The sequence below is a fragment of the Notolabrus celidotus genome, chromosome 18 (genome assembly GCF_009762535.1).
Source record: "Notolabrus celidotus isolate fNotCel1 chromosome 18, fNotCel1.pri, whole genome shotgun sequence".
Taxonomy (NCBI): Eukaryota; Metazoa; Chordata; class Actinopteri; order Labriformes; family Labridae; genus Notolabrus; species Notolabrus celidotus.
Genome location: NC_048289.1, coordinates 23,758,599 through 23,777,645, shown reverse-complemented (window position 1 = coordinate 23,777,645; position 19,047 = coordinate 23,758,599). Strand labels below are relative to the sequence as shown.

Genomic DNA, 19,047 nt, shown 5'->3' with positions numbered 1-19,047 from the left:
TCATGGGCACTAACGGTAAAAAAAATGCACTTAGTGGACACAGGCCCTAAATAGTCTACCATGCTGTTGCTCCTGTATTGTTCTGTATAAAATAAGGCGTTTAAAAAAAGGATAATAACAAATATAAATGTAAAATTGTGGTGTCAGTCCCGAATGTACAACAAGAGAAGAGGTGACACACGTGTTATATATTTTGATATTTAAAGTTTTATTCCAGCTGTGTCAGTGGTTCTCTGTAACACAGTATGTTGTTACTGACAAAAATCATTACCAGGTTCCAATTATCACTCATCTAACCTTTAAACACCACACCCACCTTCTGCTTTACCCCCTACTCACCCAACTCCCCCTCCTCCTCCCACCCATCAGGCCCTGTCCATAGCACTGGGGCAGCCCTGCTGATAGGGTTTCAGTCTCTCTGTGGCGAAGAAGAGGGCAGGCACAACAATACCAACTTTAGGACTCAAATCTACCTGGGGATCCGTATTCCTCTCCCTGTTCTGGGACCTTCTGGGACCTGTGACTTCCTGTGGATACCTGAGTCTTAGGTAAGAGATAAGAGAAGTTGAAAGGGATTAAGAAGTCGAAATGTTAATGGAATATCTGCTGTCTTGGTAGTCAAATAAAGCTTGATCCTCTGCAGACAGGCCTCTGTGTATGTGGATGAATTAGTGAATGAGTGAACCAGAGGCAGACGTTCAACATGGTGTTATGTACGTACTATAAGTTTGTATCCTAAACTTAGGAGTGTGATCAAAAATGTGCCTTGAATCATGAGTATTTTGAACGTTACCTTCAGGATTCATGATTTCTAGAGTGCGTCGTTCATTAAATATCAGTTGAAATGAATCTGACTAAATGGTCCCAAGTTAGTGGACCACTTTTCCTTCACTTCCAGCAGCTCTTACCTAACACTGGTCGATGAGGAATGTGGCCTGTGTGGTGGAGTTTTTAGTCCGTGGGTATGGATGTACTGGATGTGTGCATTTGGGAATGTGCTTACTGATGCCCTTCCTCCCCAGCTGTCCCCTGGAGATTTATCTGGAGCTAAAACAGTCTGCTCGTGGGGGACAGGAGCACCTCTTCACTCTGAGGGGGCGGTAACAGGAGCCAGGCCCTTGCGTCGCTCCTGTAGTCACCATGGCCTCCCAACTTGCATTTCCCAGAACATCCAAAAAGCACCTGTAATCTCCAGTTTTTAATCCACAGCCACTTACTCACACTGATCACAAGAGGAAAGGAATTTAAGTGCAAATCTGTGTGTGTGCGTGTCTTCTGCTGGTGACAGCCCCACTCACCACAGCGCAATAGAACATGTGTTCATAAAAATAGCTCGCATAAGACTGAATCCCAGGCTAGGAAATGAGCTTCAATTACAGCGGATGAAAAGCAATTACATTAACTGTCTCCCAGTGGACGAGGCCTCCAGCTTTTTCTTCTTGTACTGGGACTCACCTACAGCCTAACATAATTGCTTTCGACCCATGCGACAGACAGCGACATACTGCTGGCCCCCATCTGGGCGGTTAGTCAAGAGAGACGCGAGCTGCCACTGGGAATTAGAGTCCTAAGGGGAATGCAGGGGCTATGCACAATGTTTTAAGTGTGCTTAACTTAATTAAGGAACCTGGTTCTGCTGCAGCGCGTAGATTTTGGGACGTGATCTGCAAGTTCATCAGACGCAAATATATCTTGGAAATCAAATTAGACTTCCTCGTGAAATATTTTAAAGCACTTTTGTTGTATCACATTTCACTGCCTGTCAGGGTCTTGTTGCTAATTCTGTCATGCTCTCTGCCAGACCCCTGAGAGAGCAAATAAACATTTTGGGAATGACTCTTAAAGATTGTTTCTATTTGGTTTGCTGTCTGTATTTCAGTGTTAGATCGATTTAAGTCCAATTAATGTAGACTTGGAGAACAAATGTTAAACAAAGTGCATGAAACAAAAAGAAAAAACAACCTAAAATAGCATAATACACAAAGTACAAGCCTTTAACTTGTCATAACAACACAACATGATGCTACTTTATAGCCTAAATAAAGTTAGCCTCACCTCTTCACTGTTAAACAAGCTGAAAATGGGAGCTTGTGTGTTTGTTGCGGCTTAGTGAATCATACATTATTGAAAAGCTCTTGAGAAGACCAACTTTGTTAGCCTTTCTCTGAATTTAATGAATTCAACTAAATGGATAAGCAAAAACGAGAGTGATATCACTTCAGATTTTCTTAGCCACTTGGCGCAGTGTTTCAAAACGTGGTACAAAAAGTTGTCAAAATTAAACAACATAATACAATCATAGACTGTATAAAATATGGACTTAGGATCCGTAACGTCACCCATCTGTTTCTGACGAGCTGTTTGAGACCAATCGTTGGCGGCAGCCATATTGCGGTTAGAGGTTGCCGCTTGAATACAATACTAATTTTCTGATCGCAGGCATTAGTTCTGGACCGATCCAAATCTGCTTGATATGTTAGAACACTACTATGTCTAGCTAAGCAAAGGGTTAAAGTTGTCTAGAATGTAGACTGTGTATATGCAGTACTGTGAGTGAGCCACTGACTGCATATTATCTTCTCCGAATCCCAACCCAGCAATCTTCGCAATTGAAATTGTGAGTTTTTTAGGAGATGTGGATAGCGAGAAATGGCATGCATGTTTTATGTCATTTAATATTTTATGTAGCAATGCCAGGACTCACCTTAGGCATGCAATTTTTGCAATATAAACAATACGTTTCCTACATACTGTACCTTCAAGCGAACAGTTGCTGAGTTTTGGGCTAGCAAACCTCCTACCCTCCTACACTGGCTTTGGTCCCAGTGTTCCTTTGGTTTGTCCTTTGCAGCTGTCATAGTTTGTATGACCCCAATGTCATTTGAAGATGAGATAAGATGAGATAAGACAAAATAGTATAAGATAAGGTAAGATAAGATAAGATAAGATAAGATAAGATAAGATAAGATAAGATAAGATAAGATAAGATAAGAGCCAAAAGTAAAGGACAGAGGAAATCAAGTGATAGATGAGAAAGAATGAAAAAATTGAATAGAATAAGAAGATATTAACTATAATACTACTCCTACTCCTACTACTCCTACTCCTCCTACTACTACTACTACTAATAATAATAATAATAACAATAACAATAATATTAATAAAATTTAAAGTTGCACAAGGTTGTAAACCACATACACAGTATGTAGTATTTCTTTCTTTCTGTCTTTCTTTCTTTCTTTCTTAATTAGGATCCCCAGTAGTTTCCCCATTGTGGTTGCTAGTCTTCCTGGGGTCCACACAACAAAACAAAAACAAGAAAAACAATTATTTAAAATCACTCATTATCCATAAAACAAAAATACAAAAGCAGCCAATTATAAAAATCAAGAATGAAAATTAAAAAATGAAAAAAAACAAAGTATCTGAGCAAATAAACGATGAGTACCATTAAACTACAAAATAATGGAAACAATAACAAAGTTGTCACAAACACATGACACCAAAAACAAAGACTTTCAAAACAGTGATTACATAATAATGTCTAGTATGATGATGCTATAAGTGAATATAATGCCATGTAAATATTGCATGTGGAAAATAACTGCAGGGATGTAACTGTACAAAACAGTTGGAGTATATGCAAAAATATAAATGTGTTGATCTATACGTATGTATGTCATTACAGGGTTTCTGCAGACTTGTCAATCTAACTTCCCTCTCTGTTGGTGTGCTCTTTTTGCTCTTCTCCAACTCCTGAGGGATATAGTTTCTGTTGAGCTGCCAAATTTACTGCTGCACTAGCTAGATGTTAGCTTTGGCTGCAGTGTGACCTGTCTTCCTAAGTAGATGGACTACAAGAGATTTGATCTGAGTTTTTCTTATCGCTGTGGACAGTGTTGTGGTTTTGTCACTAAACCTTGAGTCCGAGTTGAGTTTTTACCTCCCCGTATGGTGTATGGTGTTAACAAGCAGAAGCAAAATGTGCCGGAACTCTTTTCCGTGGATTGATTTGACATAATGTGCAATTAGTTTGTCTCTTGTATTCCTCATATTAGTGAAAGTTAACAACCGTTGTCAATCAAGGGGTTTTGACCAATCAGAATCAAGCATCTTACACAACCAGAGGATCAGTAAGAAAGCCGGGTATAGCTTCTTATTTATTTTTGTCGTTACCTTCTGGATAGATGTCTGTTAAAGTTTTAGGTTGTCCCTGTCTTCTCCTTCATGGTTCTTTTTCATGGCGAACACGATGAACTGCTCTTTTTTGCATCTGCTGTAAAATCTTTGATAGCTCAACACGTGATTCGTAGTGCCTCTCAAGGCAGAAGTTGTTGCTGTACAAGATGGCAGGTGAAATGCACATGCAGGTGAACACATCCGTCAGCCCGAAGCGGCAACCTCCGGTCTCAAACTATGAAGCCCATGCAGAAGTGTTAAAATCTGCAATTCATCAAGAATCCGTTTGAGGCTGGCTGCAGAAACACTGGAAACCACATACACACCAATTCCAAAAAGACGATCTTTACAGCATTAATAAACATGTTTACAGCCTGGTTCAAAATAGGCTTGGCTCTACGTAGCTAACTCTCTATCGGCACACACTGTAGGGGGGTGAATTTTCTTCTAGGGTAGGGAGTTTTTGACCAAATAAGGACATGACTGACTTGACTCCCTGACGAGAACACATAGCTGTTGGCTTGCAGGCTCAAACTCCTCTCCTTTACGTCACACAATTACTGGTTGAGTTCCGCTTTTCTGATATGGCTGCAGCCGTTGATTGGCTTCAAAAAAGCGCTAAGGAACAGATGGGTGACGTCATGGATATAAGCATTATTTATACAGTCTATGGTCAGCCCCTGCTTGAAACTGAATACATTACCAAGGCCTTACAAAAACTATAATCCAGGCTTTGCTCAATAAATAAGTGAGTCCTCCTCTTCATCCTCTGAGTCCTAATGCAGGCGAGGCTTGAATCCAGGACCTGTCACGAGTCCTAAATAACAAGAAATGTTTGGATAAATGTTTGGATGATAAATGGAGATGATGATAATGGTCTTTATTAATTAAGTGTCTTCTGTTTTCTGTTCTTTAGCCATGCCTTCCACTCCAAACTCTGCCCCTTCTAACAAGAGGAAGGCCAACAGAATCATCACTGACCTGTCCAACATCAGCCAGAATGGTAAAACACTCACAAACAGCACACATGTCCTAAACCACATACTGACACAACACGTGTCAGCATTAAACATCTCCATCCACATTCCTCGACGACCTTCCTCTGTCTCCTGAGTCATTTAATCAGATTGTAACTTTCTGTCCGTGGTGTCTGTTTTCTGCACAGCATGTGTGAGTAAATTAAACTGCCTGGGTGTAAATCTCTGCACGTGGCCTTATCCTACAATTTAATAAGAACACATACACACACACACTCACACACACTCACACAAACACGCACTCTTCTTCCAAGCAGTAACACAATATCTTACATGCATGTGGCAGCTCTTGGAGGAGTGTTGATCATTATCAGATGGTGGAGCAGATACAAATCTGTCACCATTAGCTGCGACACAAAATATCAGACGGTGATTCAGCTCACACCATATTTGTTTCAGGCTGTGTGGACGGACCAACGCAACTTGTAAGATTCTGAAAAAAAGTCACATCTTGACACTTACTCCACAAATAGAAACTCCATGTGTTGTTTGTTGTAAGAGTGACAATTAAGTGGGGATTATTATGATGCCAGGAAGCTAAATAAAAAAAGCCAATGCTGCACATGCTCATCTCCTTTTCACTTTTCCCATAACTCTTTGATGGGAATTACAGATTTTATTTATGAAGGAGAAGCATTAATACATTTTACCATCACATTTTCACCATCTGTTCGTGTCACTGTGCAGCTGAATATTTCACAAACTTATAGAACTTTACTGGAATTCAAGTGGAGGAACCAAAGTTTCATAAAATGGACATATCAAGGTTTCATTGAATGTGTGCCAGCCATAGGACAATGTGTAGTCCGTTGTTGAGAAATGTAATACACTTAAGCACAGATTTTTGACTTGTTTGATTCTTGTGTGATACATGTCACCTGTATTCTAATGCAGTACTAACAGAGACTAGTGATGCACCAAACGGCAACCTCCAATGCTGAAAAAAGAAGCCAATGCAGAAGTGCAAAAAAAAACTGCAGTTCCTCGAGTGTCCAATTGAGGCTGGCTCAAAAAGCTGAGGAATCTCCATTAACACCCATTTTTACAGCAACATTTGACATGTTTGTTTGTTCATGCTGTACAGGGATTCCATTTTTTACAACTCATCTGTTTCAAAGAAATTAAGTCTAAGAGTTATGCAAATATCTGCATAATTAGAGGTGTAACTGAGCTGACTGACAATGTAGCTCCCCAGTTTGGGAACCACAACCATAGACTGTATAAACCATGGACATATTCTCGGTGATGTTACCCACTGGTTTCCAAAGAGACATTATGAATCAATCAATCTTTATTTGTATAGTGTCAAATCACAACAAAAAATTATCTCGAGATGCTTTTCAAACAGAGCAGGTCTTGACCGTACTCTATGTTAAATTCCTTACAAAGACTCAACATCAAGACAGGGTAAGACTCAATCTTATCTCATTTTAATCCAGCATGAGTGGAGGACTTTGCAGCACTTAGCAAGTTTAAGGCAGACGCCTCGAGCAGAACCAGACTCATGTTCAGGGTTCATACACTTTTTTTCATGGTCAAATTCAAACTTTTCAAGAATTACTTTTCAAGGCATACAGTAAGAGAAGCATTAAGATTTGCACTGGGTGGGCCAAATAATTCAGCTGTAGTCATGTCATTTTAAGACCTTAACAGGGTACATCAGCCTAATGCTTTTCTAAGGAGAAATCGTTTAATTTTTTCACCTTTTCTTCTGTTAAAATTGATATTGTTATTGGTACCGTTATTAATAAGCCTTCAATGTTCAGACACAAGCAGCGGCCGCACCGCTGTTACCTGTGGGGTGTTTGTAGCTCAGGGCCGGTCACTGCATGACCGTGGTCGGTCTGTGACAGGTCTCGATGAGAAACACCTTGTCGTCGTATCCAACGGGAGAGCCTCCCACTCCGTGACCGCCGGCTCAGGCATTACACAATACTTTTAGACGAGACTTGTCATGCGATAACCTGCCCTGAGCTACAAACACCCCGCGGGTGACAGCAGTACGGCTGCTGGGAATCACCACACCACTTACACGTTATATGGCATAGTGCTTCTACATCCAGAACCCTGCATGTTAGACAGCCATCTGTCTCAACTGAGTTGGGGTTGGAAAGAGGGATAGAGGGAATTGAAAAGAGAGAGAGAGAATTATGAACCCCAAAGATGGCGGTCGCCATATTGGAAAAGCTGGCTCAACTTAAATTTTGTTCAGCCAAGAGACAGTCAGAGATGGAGCTGAGTTGGGTCTTAAGCCTCAAAGCTAACAGCTACAACCAGTTAACCTATCAGCTCAGTCGTGCTGTTATATAGCAGATCAATGCACAACTATTGGCCATCAGATGATCAAAAACAAATGTTTTCTAAAAAATATTCACCCCTGTCCATTTGAATAAAGAATAAAGAAATGAGCCACTGAGACCAAAGCTGTTTCTGTACCAGTCTGTTAAACATTTTTGATTCTGCTGTAAAAATGGAAGTTTCAACATAGGGCCTAATGGGGGTTCTTTGACCTTGGAGCCAGCCTCAAGTGGACACATGAGGAATTGCAATTTACTGCACTTCCGCATTAGCTTCACTTTCAAGACTGGAGGCAGCCGCTTTGTGCATTAGATGTTTGTAGCATAATTTCTAGCATGTTAGTATTCTGATGTAAGCATTAGCTCAGATAAATTATTTGCCTGATAGCCTTGTAGAGCAGCTAGCGTAGCTTTGAACTCATAGTATTGTTTGAATGTGTTGCATTTTGTACCAGTGCTAAAACTGACGAATACTTCCACAAGATATGACTCTCATGAACAACCACGATCCATTGTCTTCCTATCTCTGTGTACGCAATTTGGAAGTGATTCTATAAGCTAACACACATATTTCTCATTAATCTGTAGATGTCTCTCCCATCTGTGTCCTTGTTGTTCTTTGGTTGTTTTTTTTGCTACCACTCCCTCTGCAGCTACATCTCTATCTCTCCAACATTTTGTTTCCAGTCAGTCATTCAGGAGCTTATCCTGCTTATCCTTTTTTTGCTCCATTTAATGCCCACTCATCTCTCCATCATCCTCGCCTCTATGTCGCTCTGACTTTTGGCCATCTCTGTGCTGTCCGTCTGTCCACCTCCTGTCTCTGTCAGTCTGTCCATTTTCTCCCTTGTCAGCAGCCAGCTCCAGTTTCACATTCTTCTGAATTAACACTCTAATCAATATCCCCATGGGAGGCTTCGCTCTTCTGAGCAGCCTCAATTACTCTCTCTCTCTCTTATTCTCTCTCTCTCTGTTTTTCTCTCTGCCTCTTTCTCTCACACACGCTTAACACACACCCACTTGCCCAAGTCTGATTTACGATGTACTGCTAACAGCTCTCTGCAGCATTGCAATGCCAACTCCCCGCTTTATAGATGTATTCGTGCATGTGCATGTGTGTGTGTGGAAGTATGTGTGTGTGCTTATGGCTGGACTCCAGGTGTTATGAGTGATATCAGAGGGTATGTGGTGGATGAGGGGAGTGTTTTATGAGCGGCTCTGTGGAGCTGTAAAATCCATCAGATCTCTCCATCACTGAAAGAGGAGAGAGGCGGCGTGTTAGAAGGATTTCCCTCCATAAACAGTTCTTGCAGAAAACCCGCTCCGACATTCCCCGGTGCCCTTTTCTTCCATATTACTCTGGCCCAGTAACCCGTATGACTCCCTTGGTTTAACACACACACACACATTCTCTAACATCGCACAACAGGTTTCAACTATAATTCAGCATAACAAGCATAGCATGGACGCCAGAGGATGAAAATACACCTTTTACAGTCCCACACACATCGCTTATTCTACCTTAGAAATTCAGAAGACACAATTTAATTTCCTTAATGGGTAAAACTGATTATAAAGAGCTGAAGTAAAGTGCCGTAGTTCATTAGAAAAAAAGGAAAAAATAAAATGAAATATCTTTTAACTCTTATGAATAATAGAGTCTCAAAGGGAATAATGTAACTGAGAAATGTGTTATTGGTATTAGACTTGTATTTGGTAACTAACTGTGAGTTTGATCAAGATACAGGCAACAGTTGTTTCAATGAATGAATGAATGAATGAATGAATGAATGAATGAATCAATCAATCAATCAATCAATCAATCAATCAATCAATCAATCAATCAATCAATCAATCAATCATACTATTTTTATAAAGCACTTTTCATACAATAATAGTGTAACCATTTTTGTAAATAAAATAATAAATAAAATGTAAATAATAATGATAACAATAATAAAATTAAAGATATGAAAAATACAATTAATATAAAAAATAAAAATAAAATAAATGTAAAAAAAATAGATACAGTACATAAATAAAATAAAATAAAATAAAAAATAAAAACAAAAACAAAAATAAACATACAATTAAAACTAAAAATTAAATAAGAATGAAAATAAAATACAAAAAATAAAAATAAAATAACAAACCATCAAATAAAATAAAATTGAATTAAATATAATAAGACTACCACCCCACCAGCCATAATATAAGGTAAAGAACACATTAGGAATAAAAGACTCAGATAAATAAAAAACAAGAGCAATTGAACTGTGGAAATGCTATCATGAGGTTTTATTTTTTAGTATAAAGCTAATATTAAAGAAGTAAAAGGGCAACTAAGTCACAACAAGCAGAAAACTCTATTTAGTGTTAAGTGTTCACCGTGAATAAAACAAATACTTTTGCAGGTTGGACTGCATATTTTTATTGCATGGTATAGAGTGAAGGTTTTAAAATACACAACCTTACCTTTATTTCAAAAACTTCAGTATGGGCTTAACATACGGCCATTAGCGCTCAGTTGGAGTATCGTCATCCCTCTCCACTGTAGCCAAAAGTACCACCACTGAATGAACTGCCTGATCTGAGTGGCGTTTGGTGTTTGTTGTAGAAAATTCATCAGCCAACTTCGGAGCAGAGAACAGCCATACAAATAAAGTGGAGTCATAAGTATGATGTTGGACGGCAGGTGGAAGGTCCGTGGAAGACTGGTTTGTTTGAGCGCCCTCTAGTGGCTGTATGTTTAACATCCATCCCAACGTAAAGGATATGTGGGAGTATGTGGGTAGTGATGGTTGAATGCTGGCGTACTCTGCTACATGTGCTGCAGACAGTGCTGGGAGTGTTGTAAACTGTGTCAGAGTGCCCCCTACTGGACAAACTATGATATGACACCCTTTCTAAATCACCCCAAGCACTGTTTATGGAATTTCATGTTCAGTAATTTTTATCTTCCTCCTCCTCTGACCAGATGATGAGTCAGACCCTGAAGCCACTGAGTTTGACCTGGGCACCAAGATCAAGACCCCCAAGGACACAATGCTGGAGGAGCTCTCCCTCTCCAAGAACAAGGGCTCCAAGATGTTCAGGATGAGGCAGCAGAGAGTGGAGAAGTTCATCGTGACCAATGAGAACACGGTATCAATGAAGAAGAGACATACAGTGTTTATCTTGTGCTCTGTTTATATGTTTGTAATGGTTTACAATTTTTTGACATCCAGCAGAACCTCGAGAACCTGCTGATGTCCCCACCCCCAGTCCCACCAAAACCTGAGATGCCAAAGATGGAAGGTATAATCATAGATGCTCTTCTTACATATTCTCTCCCTCTTTAGTAGTTAAGATGCTTTCTTTCTGTTTAGATGTTGCATTTCATTTTATTTTTCCTCCTGTGCATCCTGTGTTTCAGTGGTGGAGGAGACAAAAGAAGAGGAGCAGGCAAAGAGAAATGAGGAGTACATACGCAACTACGTTTCACCATGGGAAAGGGCCATGAAGGGCAATGAGGAGCTGACAGCCACCATGAGGGCCAGCATGCCGGGACCCATCAGGATGCATGCAGAGCTGCCTCTGTACAAGAGCTTCAACAGGTACACACACTGACACAATCATTATCACCATCTTGGTTCTTTCTATGACGTTAAAGGCAAGGCAAGGCAAGGCAACTTTATTTGTGTATTGCATTTCATACACGAGGGCACGTCAATGTGCTTTACATTAAAAAATTAAAAGCATTGGAAACATTCAGACAAGCATAAAAGAGCACAATTAAAATGACAAATATAATAAAACAGAAAAGAAAAGGATAATTAGAAATATATTCAAAATAAATTTAAAATCTGCATTTAAAGTGAGTTAAAATGAGCTAAGATAGGAAGGCAGTAGCAAATAAAAAGGTCTTAGTCTTTGATTTAAAAGAGGTGAGAGTTGGAGCAGACCTACAGCTTTCAGGGAGTGTGTTCCAGATATGTGGTGCATAATGACTAAACGCTGCTTCACCATGTTTCGTTCTAACTCTCAGGACTGAAAGCAGACCAGTGCCTGATGACCTCAGAGGTCAAGATGGTTCATAAAGTAGCAGCAGATCAGCAATGTATTTTGGGCCTAAACCATTCAGTGCTTTATAAACCATCAGCAGGATTTTAAAGTCTCTGACAGATAGGAAGCCAGTGTAGAGATCTTAGAACTGGAGTGATGTGATCTACTTTTTTGGTCCTTGTTAGGACTCGAGCAGCAGCATTCTGTATGAGCTGCTGTCGTCTGATGGACTTTTTAGAGAGTCCTGTAAAGACCCCGTTACAGTAGTCTAGTCTGCTAAAGATAAATGCATGGACGAGTTTTTCTGCATCCTGCTGAGACATAAGTCCTTTAATCCTTGATATATTCTTAAGGTGATAGTAGGCTGACTTTGTAATTGTCTTAATGTGGCTGCTGAAATTAAGGTCTGAGTCTATAACTACACCAAGGTTTCTGACTTGGTTTGAACATTTCATCTTTGCAGATTGGAGCTGAGCAGTAACCTTTAACCTTTCTTCCTTGGCTCTAAAAACAATCATTTCAGTTTTTTGTTTGTTTAATTGAAGAAAACCAAAATGTATCTGTGTTTTTCCAATCAGTCATTCAGTCCATTAAGTGTCTTTACTCTTGACAGTGTAGCTTTGATGCACCAAACTCATCTGGAAAAGACTTAAACTGTCAAACCAACAGTCAAAGAGACACAGAGATAGTGAACGTTTTGGCATTTAGAAGAAAAATAACTCTAAGATTGAACTTATTCAGGAAGTAAGTGCTTAGTTTTGGTCACCGGAAACCAGGAATAAAAAAACACTCTCTACAATGGCAGTTGGCAGATTTTTCCATGTAACTCTGATGTTGAAGTCATAATCTGCGGATGTAAAAATAGCTAAATGCATGCAACTTTATACTAGCACCATGTGCTCTATGTTTGAGAGCAGATTAAAGCTCCTGTGAGGAGTATTTAACCGGTTATGAAACAGACTGACTTTAACAGTGAGTCCTCTTTATGACCCAAAAATCCAACGAGGACCATCTGGAACGAGACTGATGCTTCCGGTTTTGCAGTTTTTAATGCCTTCAAAAACTGCAAGGGGATAGGTGTCAGGACAGATGATGGTCAGCCCTAAAAAAAAATTGCTTTTTAACATTTTTCTACAGCAAATATTCAAAGTGAGTGATACATTTGATTCTTGAAAAGAAAGCTGGGTGATATTTTTTCGTCTTAACACATGTACAGGACAAGAGGTAAGAAGTATCACTTTGTCCACAGGGGACGCCAAAACTGACACAAACAGAAAGTTCCTCTTAGGAGTATCATGAAATCACTACTCTGCCCAAAAATTAAAAAAACATTCAAAACATTTTTTGATAAAATGATCAAAAAATTCACATAGAAAAAGTTGTGACAAAAAATATAAATGTTACAAAATGAGATAGCTTGACTCTTTTGCTTAGCTTGTGGTCTATCAGTTGCTTAAGTTTATGATTCCATAGACACACTCTCTTAAAAATGCTAAATCTGTAGACAGAAGAACTAATTTTGGTAACGGAAATGTTGTAGTTTCCATCTTTGATTTGTAAGCTGTAGCGCGGCCACCCACTGATAGTTTTGGTTCATAGCTACTGCCATAATGATGTAGTGCTCTACTACCCAAAAGTAAGAAAGCACAGATGGTACACTGGCTGACTCGACCAGAGCAATGCATAACCAGCACATGCATATGGATGTTAGCCTGCAAGAAGGACCTACGGCTGGTGGTACTAGCTCTGCTATTTTTAGTCACACTCGACAAACAAATGTTGACTGTGTTTAGCAATGTTACATAAATGAATGTTTTCTGAGTGTTTTCTAACCTGTAGACTTGCCGGTTAGTTGGATTTTAGTTTCTGTTTAACCCTCCTGTTATGTTGCGGGTCAAATTGACCCATTTTAAAGTTTAAAAGTTGTTAAAAGTATTATTTTGCATTTCTAATGTCACACTGGATGAAATGCTATTGGTATTCAGAGGTTCCTTAAGTAATATATGCCTTCCAAACCAGCTAAATAAAGCATAAAAATCTGGGCATGTGACAGAAGAGGTGTCTCGTGTTAATTTATCAACTTCACTTCATAAAAAAAAAAAAAAAAAAAAAAATGTAAAATAAAATAAAAAATAATCTATGTCATGTAAAACTATTGTATTAATATTTAGGGCTTTTTTAATGTACATTAAAAAAAGTTTTAACATGAATTTCATAAAAAACAAGTGAGTTATCCTCATTGAACCATGATCTGCAAGAATTAAAAGACACCATTGCACTAAATATGGATTTAAATGGTTAGTAATGGAGTTAATAATGAGATTTTAAAAAAGTTTATTGGGATTTTTTGCGGTTCGGACACTTTTGGATCATTAAATATGCCCCGTATCAAGTTGACCCAGGAACATTATTGCTGTCTCTAAGAAATGAACATAACAGGAGGGTTAAAGAACTAGGAAGTTAGTCACTTCAGAACATCCCTGATAAGCAGATATCTTCCTGTGGGTGCAGCTCACAATCCACTCTTCGTCACCTCTTAACACCAGCGCCATTCATTCGCTTCTCAAGCTTCTAGTTGATTTGTAAACAAAGACAACAAACAAAAAAGAAAGACTTGGGCCGAAGTCCTTTTACGTCTTACTGCGATCACCAAAATGTTGGTGATTGCTCCCAGAGACTATATTGGGTAGCGGCTTTAGAAAGATAGCCATAAGAACCAAGATTACTGTAGACTTGAAAAAACCTCTCCAAGGTGACAGCACAGATCGGTACAATCTGAGGCCAGTAAACCAACCTTGATTTGTAGAATTACTAGAGTGCTCCTTTAAGATAAATCCATACTTTCATCATTGGTAAAGACGACTCCTTCCTTACCTGTGCTTCCAGGCTTTACTCAGCAGCTGAACAGATTTCACATAGCGCACCACATGACTGACATTTGGGAATGTACCATATATCAACCTCTAAGACAGCATCTGCCACAAATGTAATTATATTAATCTTATTTCAACCCTTGATCTCTGTCTATTGTAATACTCTTAATGGTTGTTGAGTACCAGAGTAAGAGCAGCTGTATCCTTAGTAATTACTAATGGTTCTGAATAGGCAATAAACAGTCATATATGGATGGATTAATAGACAACAGCCCCCACACACACATGCAAAAAAGTTCCCCAAAGGCCTCCCACGAGAGTTACACATCCAGACTGAAAGAAACGAGTACTTTGAGATGTTGTTCATGGTTGTTTTAGGTCTCTTTGTGGTTATGTGTCTCCTCTGAAGCTGTTTGCATAATATGTGTTTTGTATCTCCCTGTTGTTGTTTTGTGTGTCTTTGTGGTCATTCAGCATCTTGTGTGTTGATTTTATTTACCCTTATTTTGTTGATTTCTGACTTTTCGACATTTCTTTGTAATCTTTTGCATTTCTTTTTAGTCGTTTTGTGCACTCATTTCATGCAATTTCAACCTGAAATGTTACCTGTCACTTCATTTTGAGATTGTGTTGATGAGTACCTTGTCTTTCTCTCTTTCTCCCCAGGACGGCGTTGCCATTCGGTGGCTTAGACAAGGTGTCCAAGTCACTGACCTTCGAACTCCTGATGAACAACAGTGCCGATGAGGTGGCGGAGCCTTTGCCCAGCCTGCAGGATGACATCCGCTCACGCCCCTCATTCAACCGCACCCCCATCGGCTGGATCTGCGGCGAAGACAGCTCCAACATCCACATGGACATGGACATGGACACCATCCCCTTCGATGGAGAGACAGATGACCTGTGAAGATGCATGCACACACACGCTTATTTAAAGTACATGTACCCTGTAGAATACACATCCACTGTAACTCATAAAACACACCTTTAACCGGCATGAGAGCAAGAGGTACGGTTCATAATTTACACTGAAAACAGAGACTGTCGGCACTACTGAGGCTCCCATGTACTCGTGTGGAACTTTAATTACCACTAAAAAGAGAGTGATTTCAAATGACTTGAAATTATTTGAAAAGTATCTCCCCAGTCTCTTGTGTGCCTCTTATCTTTCCTCCATAAGTCTTACTATGATTTTGCATACTCTGAGTTTATGCAAGACCAGTGTGAATAAATATAGATGCGCACTCTGCACTCTTGAAACAATGTATGTATTCAATAAAGTTCTCCTTTACAGATTGTCTGCACGCTTTTCATGTTGAAACTGCAAACCGCTGATCGGCGTGTATCCGTGCTCATGCAGTGGAAGAACACAGGTCTGCGAGGTGTGTCCGAAAATAGTGCCAAAACAAAGGGGGTTTCTGACGGCAAAGTCAAGAGCAGCAATTTTTTCTAGTAGAGCATGCAATTGCACCGTGATGAGTGCCTGGACCATATTTTCTCAACTTTAGCAAAATTACGCGAAAGAGGTGTCCCCATCTGCAGAAAATTGTAGCCTAGCTTGCCTGCCGGTCATCTGGGAATTTTCTCATTAAAGGGGAAGAGCTCACCGGCACTCATTGTGGCTAGCAGGAGGTACTAGTGCAATGTAACTCATATGACCCCACTTCAAAAAAACTGAAATATCTCTTTCAGAGGACTTTGTTTTCTTGTATCATAGAATTACTTATGTTGGACAGATTCACAGAATTGAAGTCCACTGGCATGCTCTCCCTTTAGCTTTTTGCCACAGTCTTGAGTGAACAGAATTTGTTTGTACAGTGACAGGGATCATAATATCTCCAAATATGGCCACCAGTTATCACCACTTCATAAAAACACAAGATCTGTGAAAAAACATTGAAGGAAAAAGCGGTGCCAGAAATTGTAAGTTCCTGCTATTCACAATCCATTCCCCCGTCATCATCATCTCTATCAACAACAAAGTACAATATGGTTCCTGTGGGTACTAGTACGGAAAAGGATAAGGGCCACTGAAAATAAACAAACAGTTTTTGATCTCAGAATTCTGACTTTAATTCTGACTTTAATCTCAGAATAATAATTTAAAAAAAAATGTTGCCCTTTTTTTTTTTCAGTGGCCCTAATCCTCTTCCGTACTCTAGTACAGGGGTTCCCAAAGTGTGGGTCGGGATCCCCTGGGGGGTCGTGAGATGTCATCTAAGTCATCTAAATTTGCTTATTTTACCCATTATTGTAAAATATAGACAAAAATAGTAGTTACTTTTGAAATAAAACCCTGCAAATAAGTACATTTCATTAGTTTTCTGCCTTTCTTTGTTGCCAGTTGACTCCTAAAGTTAGGGTTAGGGTTAGCTAAGAGTTAATTAACAAAAGAATCTGTATCAGCAGGTTAATTCACAGCAGCACAGGAAACACAGCCACATGTGCATGGAGGTAAACTTATTTTGCAGTATGAAGTAAATGAAGTATGAAGCGACTCTTTGGCACCTATATTTTGGGGGTCGTGGGCTGAAAATTTTGGAACCCCTGCTTTAGTAAACAAAGGGCAAGGGCTAAAATGCTGAACTTGTGACCTCAAAACAATAGTCAAAAAACACAGTTGATGCCTTTTACAACTAAAATTATGTTCATAAAAGTTTAAAATCAACTCATTGTCCCAGAATCGTTTTAATGAGAGTTTCTGGGAGCAGTTATTTTGGCTAAGATAACTCTTTTGCCCTGTCCTTCACAACTGCTGGCTGCAGCTTTACATGTAGCCAACATGGTTGTGATAGCAATGTAATTACTTAGCTGCGGGGAAGTGAACTGCAGGGGTATTTAAATGTCTATTTTTGTCAATGCCAACTTTGCTGTTCTGCTTTAGGCTAATGCTCTCTGGTGATTTTAACTTCTCTTGCCAGCTTTATCTCAAAAACCACTGACCAACTCAAAAATGTCCCCATGACCTGCTCTGTGAATAGCTGTGAGCCCAGGCTGTGACTGTAAACGGGTGCTGGCAGTACTCCAGTGATGGTGGCTGAACAGATGTCCTTTATATGTTTCTGACGGTGGAGAGCTGCAGAGACAAAAAGAGGCGAAGATGGGAGAAGAACAGGTAGGGACTAGAGGCTGACATTTTTTCAGGAATCCCATGGGTCACGGGATTCTTAAAGGGATATTTCATTGTTTTTGAATAGGGTTGTATGAGTTTTATGTCACTAATTGTGCTAGCCACACTGTGATCTGCTGGTATATCTTAATTCCCAAAGATCTAGAGGGACTGTTGTTAAGTCTTAGACAGCAAGAAGTTTTCTCAGTTCATTGTGTGCAAACTGTGTACATTAGCTCACAGTTTACTACAGGGACCACAGGCCATGTATTATTTATGTTTTCTGCCCTTTAGTGAAGTTTTTCTATTTAGATTAAGGCAATAAACGCCTCCCTATATTACTACAGATGAACTGTCCCTGTTGCCGTATTTTTTAAATAAAACTGCAGAACACAAAGTAATCTAAAAATAATGGGGAGAAGATCAAATCAAGTTCAATGTATTGCCTAAAGACTAAAAAAAAAAAAAAATGGGAGCGGTTCAGGAGTGGGAGTCATTTTACCTGGAGTGGGATGGGACAATATTTTTTTTCTGTGGGAGTGGGATCAATCAATCAATCAATCAATCAATCAATCAATCAATCAATCAATCAATCAATAAAGCTTTATTTAAATAGCACCTTTCATATAAATCAAATGCAACCCAAAGTGCTTTACAGCGATTGAAAAACAAAAAAAAAGCAGAAATAAAGTATTAGGGGAAGATAATAATAATAATAAAAAAAATAATAATAAAAATTTAAATTAAAATAAGTTAAAGCATCAAAATTAAGAATACAAATAGTTAAAATAAATAGATTTTAAAAGGGTAAAGATAAGAGTTGAAAATAAAACTAAGGCTAAAAATATAAATGAGTAGATAAATAAAAATAAATAAATAAATTGATAAATAAAAATAAATAAATGAATGAATAAATAAAAATAAATAAATGAATACAAATATTTTAAGTGAAGGTTTTATAAACATACCGCATCAAGTGAGGACATAGAGATATGCTGTATGGGTGACACCATCGTTCATTAATGCGTATGAAGTATGTAATATCATATAATATGTAATGCATATACTGTATATGTAATATATGTGACAACATGTCTTTGTTCATGCCAATAAAGCAAATTGAATTGAAAATAAAAATAGAATAAGATAACAGTTAAAATAACTAAGATAATAAAGCCACATTTAAATTAATATTACAGTAAAAGGTAAGTAATAAAATTGTTAAACCCTACATAAAAGCCAGACTGATTAAACACGTTTTTAGTTTACGTTTAAAAGTCTTGATATCTCTGTGAGCTCCTCTCAGGATGGGACAGGAGTGAAAATCCACCCCCGTGTCACCCTCTAGTAGGGACCACATGAACATCTACGGGGTGACATCATCTCCATCCTTGTGCGTTTTTACGCCTCGTGCCCAGAAGGCGGCGGCATCAGGCTGAGCGAGCCCTCTTGATAAAACCGCTACGTCACACACACACTCGCTCCATCTGCGAGCTGGAAGATGGCAC

The 19,047-nt window shown here is 39.0% G+C and overlaps 1 protein-coding gene across 2 annotated transcripts; it reads left to right on the top strand.

Annotated features, from left to right (window-relative positions):
* The first annotated feature begins 308 nt into the window (after positions 1-308).
* myoz1b (myozenin 1b) lies at positions 309-15,723 on the top strand. Of its 2 annotated transcripts, none has more exons than XM_034708375.1 (6): positions 309-548; positions 5,096-5,182; positions 10,491-10,657; positions 10,741-10,810; positions 10,929-11,109; positions 15,097-15,723. In XM_034708375.1, exons 2-6 carry the CDS (start codon positions 5,098-5,100, stop codon positions 15,335-15,337), a joined length of 744 nt encoding a protein of 247 aa, XP_034564266.1. In that variant the 5' UTR covers positions 309-548; positions 5,096-5,097; the 3' UTR covers positions 15,338-15,723. The 2 variants fall into 2 exon arrangements, with proteins under 2 accessions (XP_034564266.1, XP_034564265.1); XM_034708374.1 differs by lacking the exon at positions 309-548 and adding an exon at positions 4,328-4,353.
* The last annotated feature ends 3,324 nt before the right edge of the window (positions 15,724-19,047 follow it).

Coding starts and splice junctions, on each gene's coding strand:
- myoz1b (XM_034708374.1), top strand. Junction 5,183..10,490: donor GTCCAACATCAGCCAGAATG/GTAAAACACTCA, acceptor TCCTCTGACCAG/ATGATGAGTCAGACCCTGAA. Junction 10,811..10,928: donor TGAGATGCCAAAGATGGAAG/GTATAATCATAG, acceptor CCTGTGTTTCAG/TGGTGGAGGAGACAAAAGAA.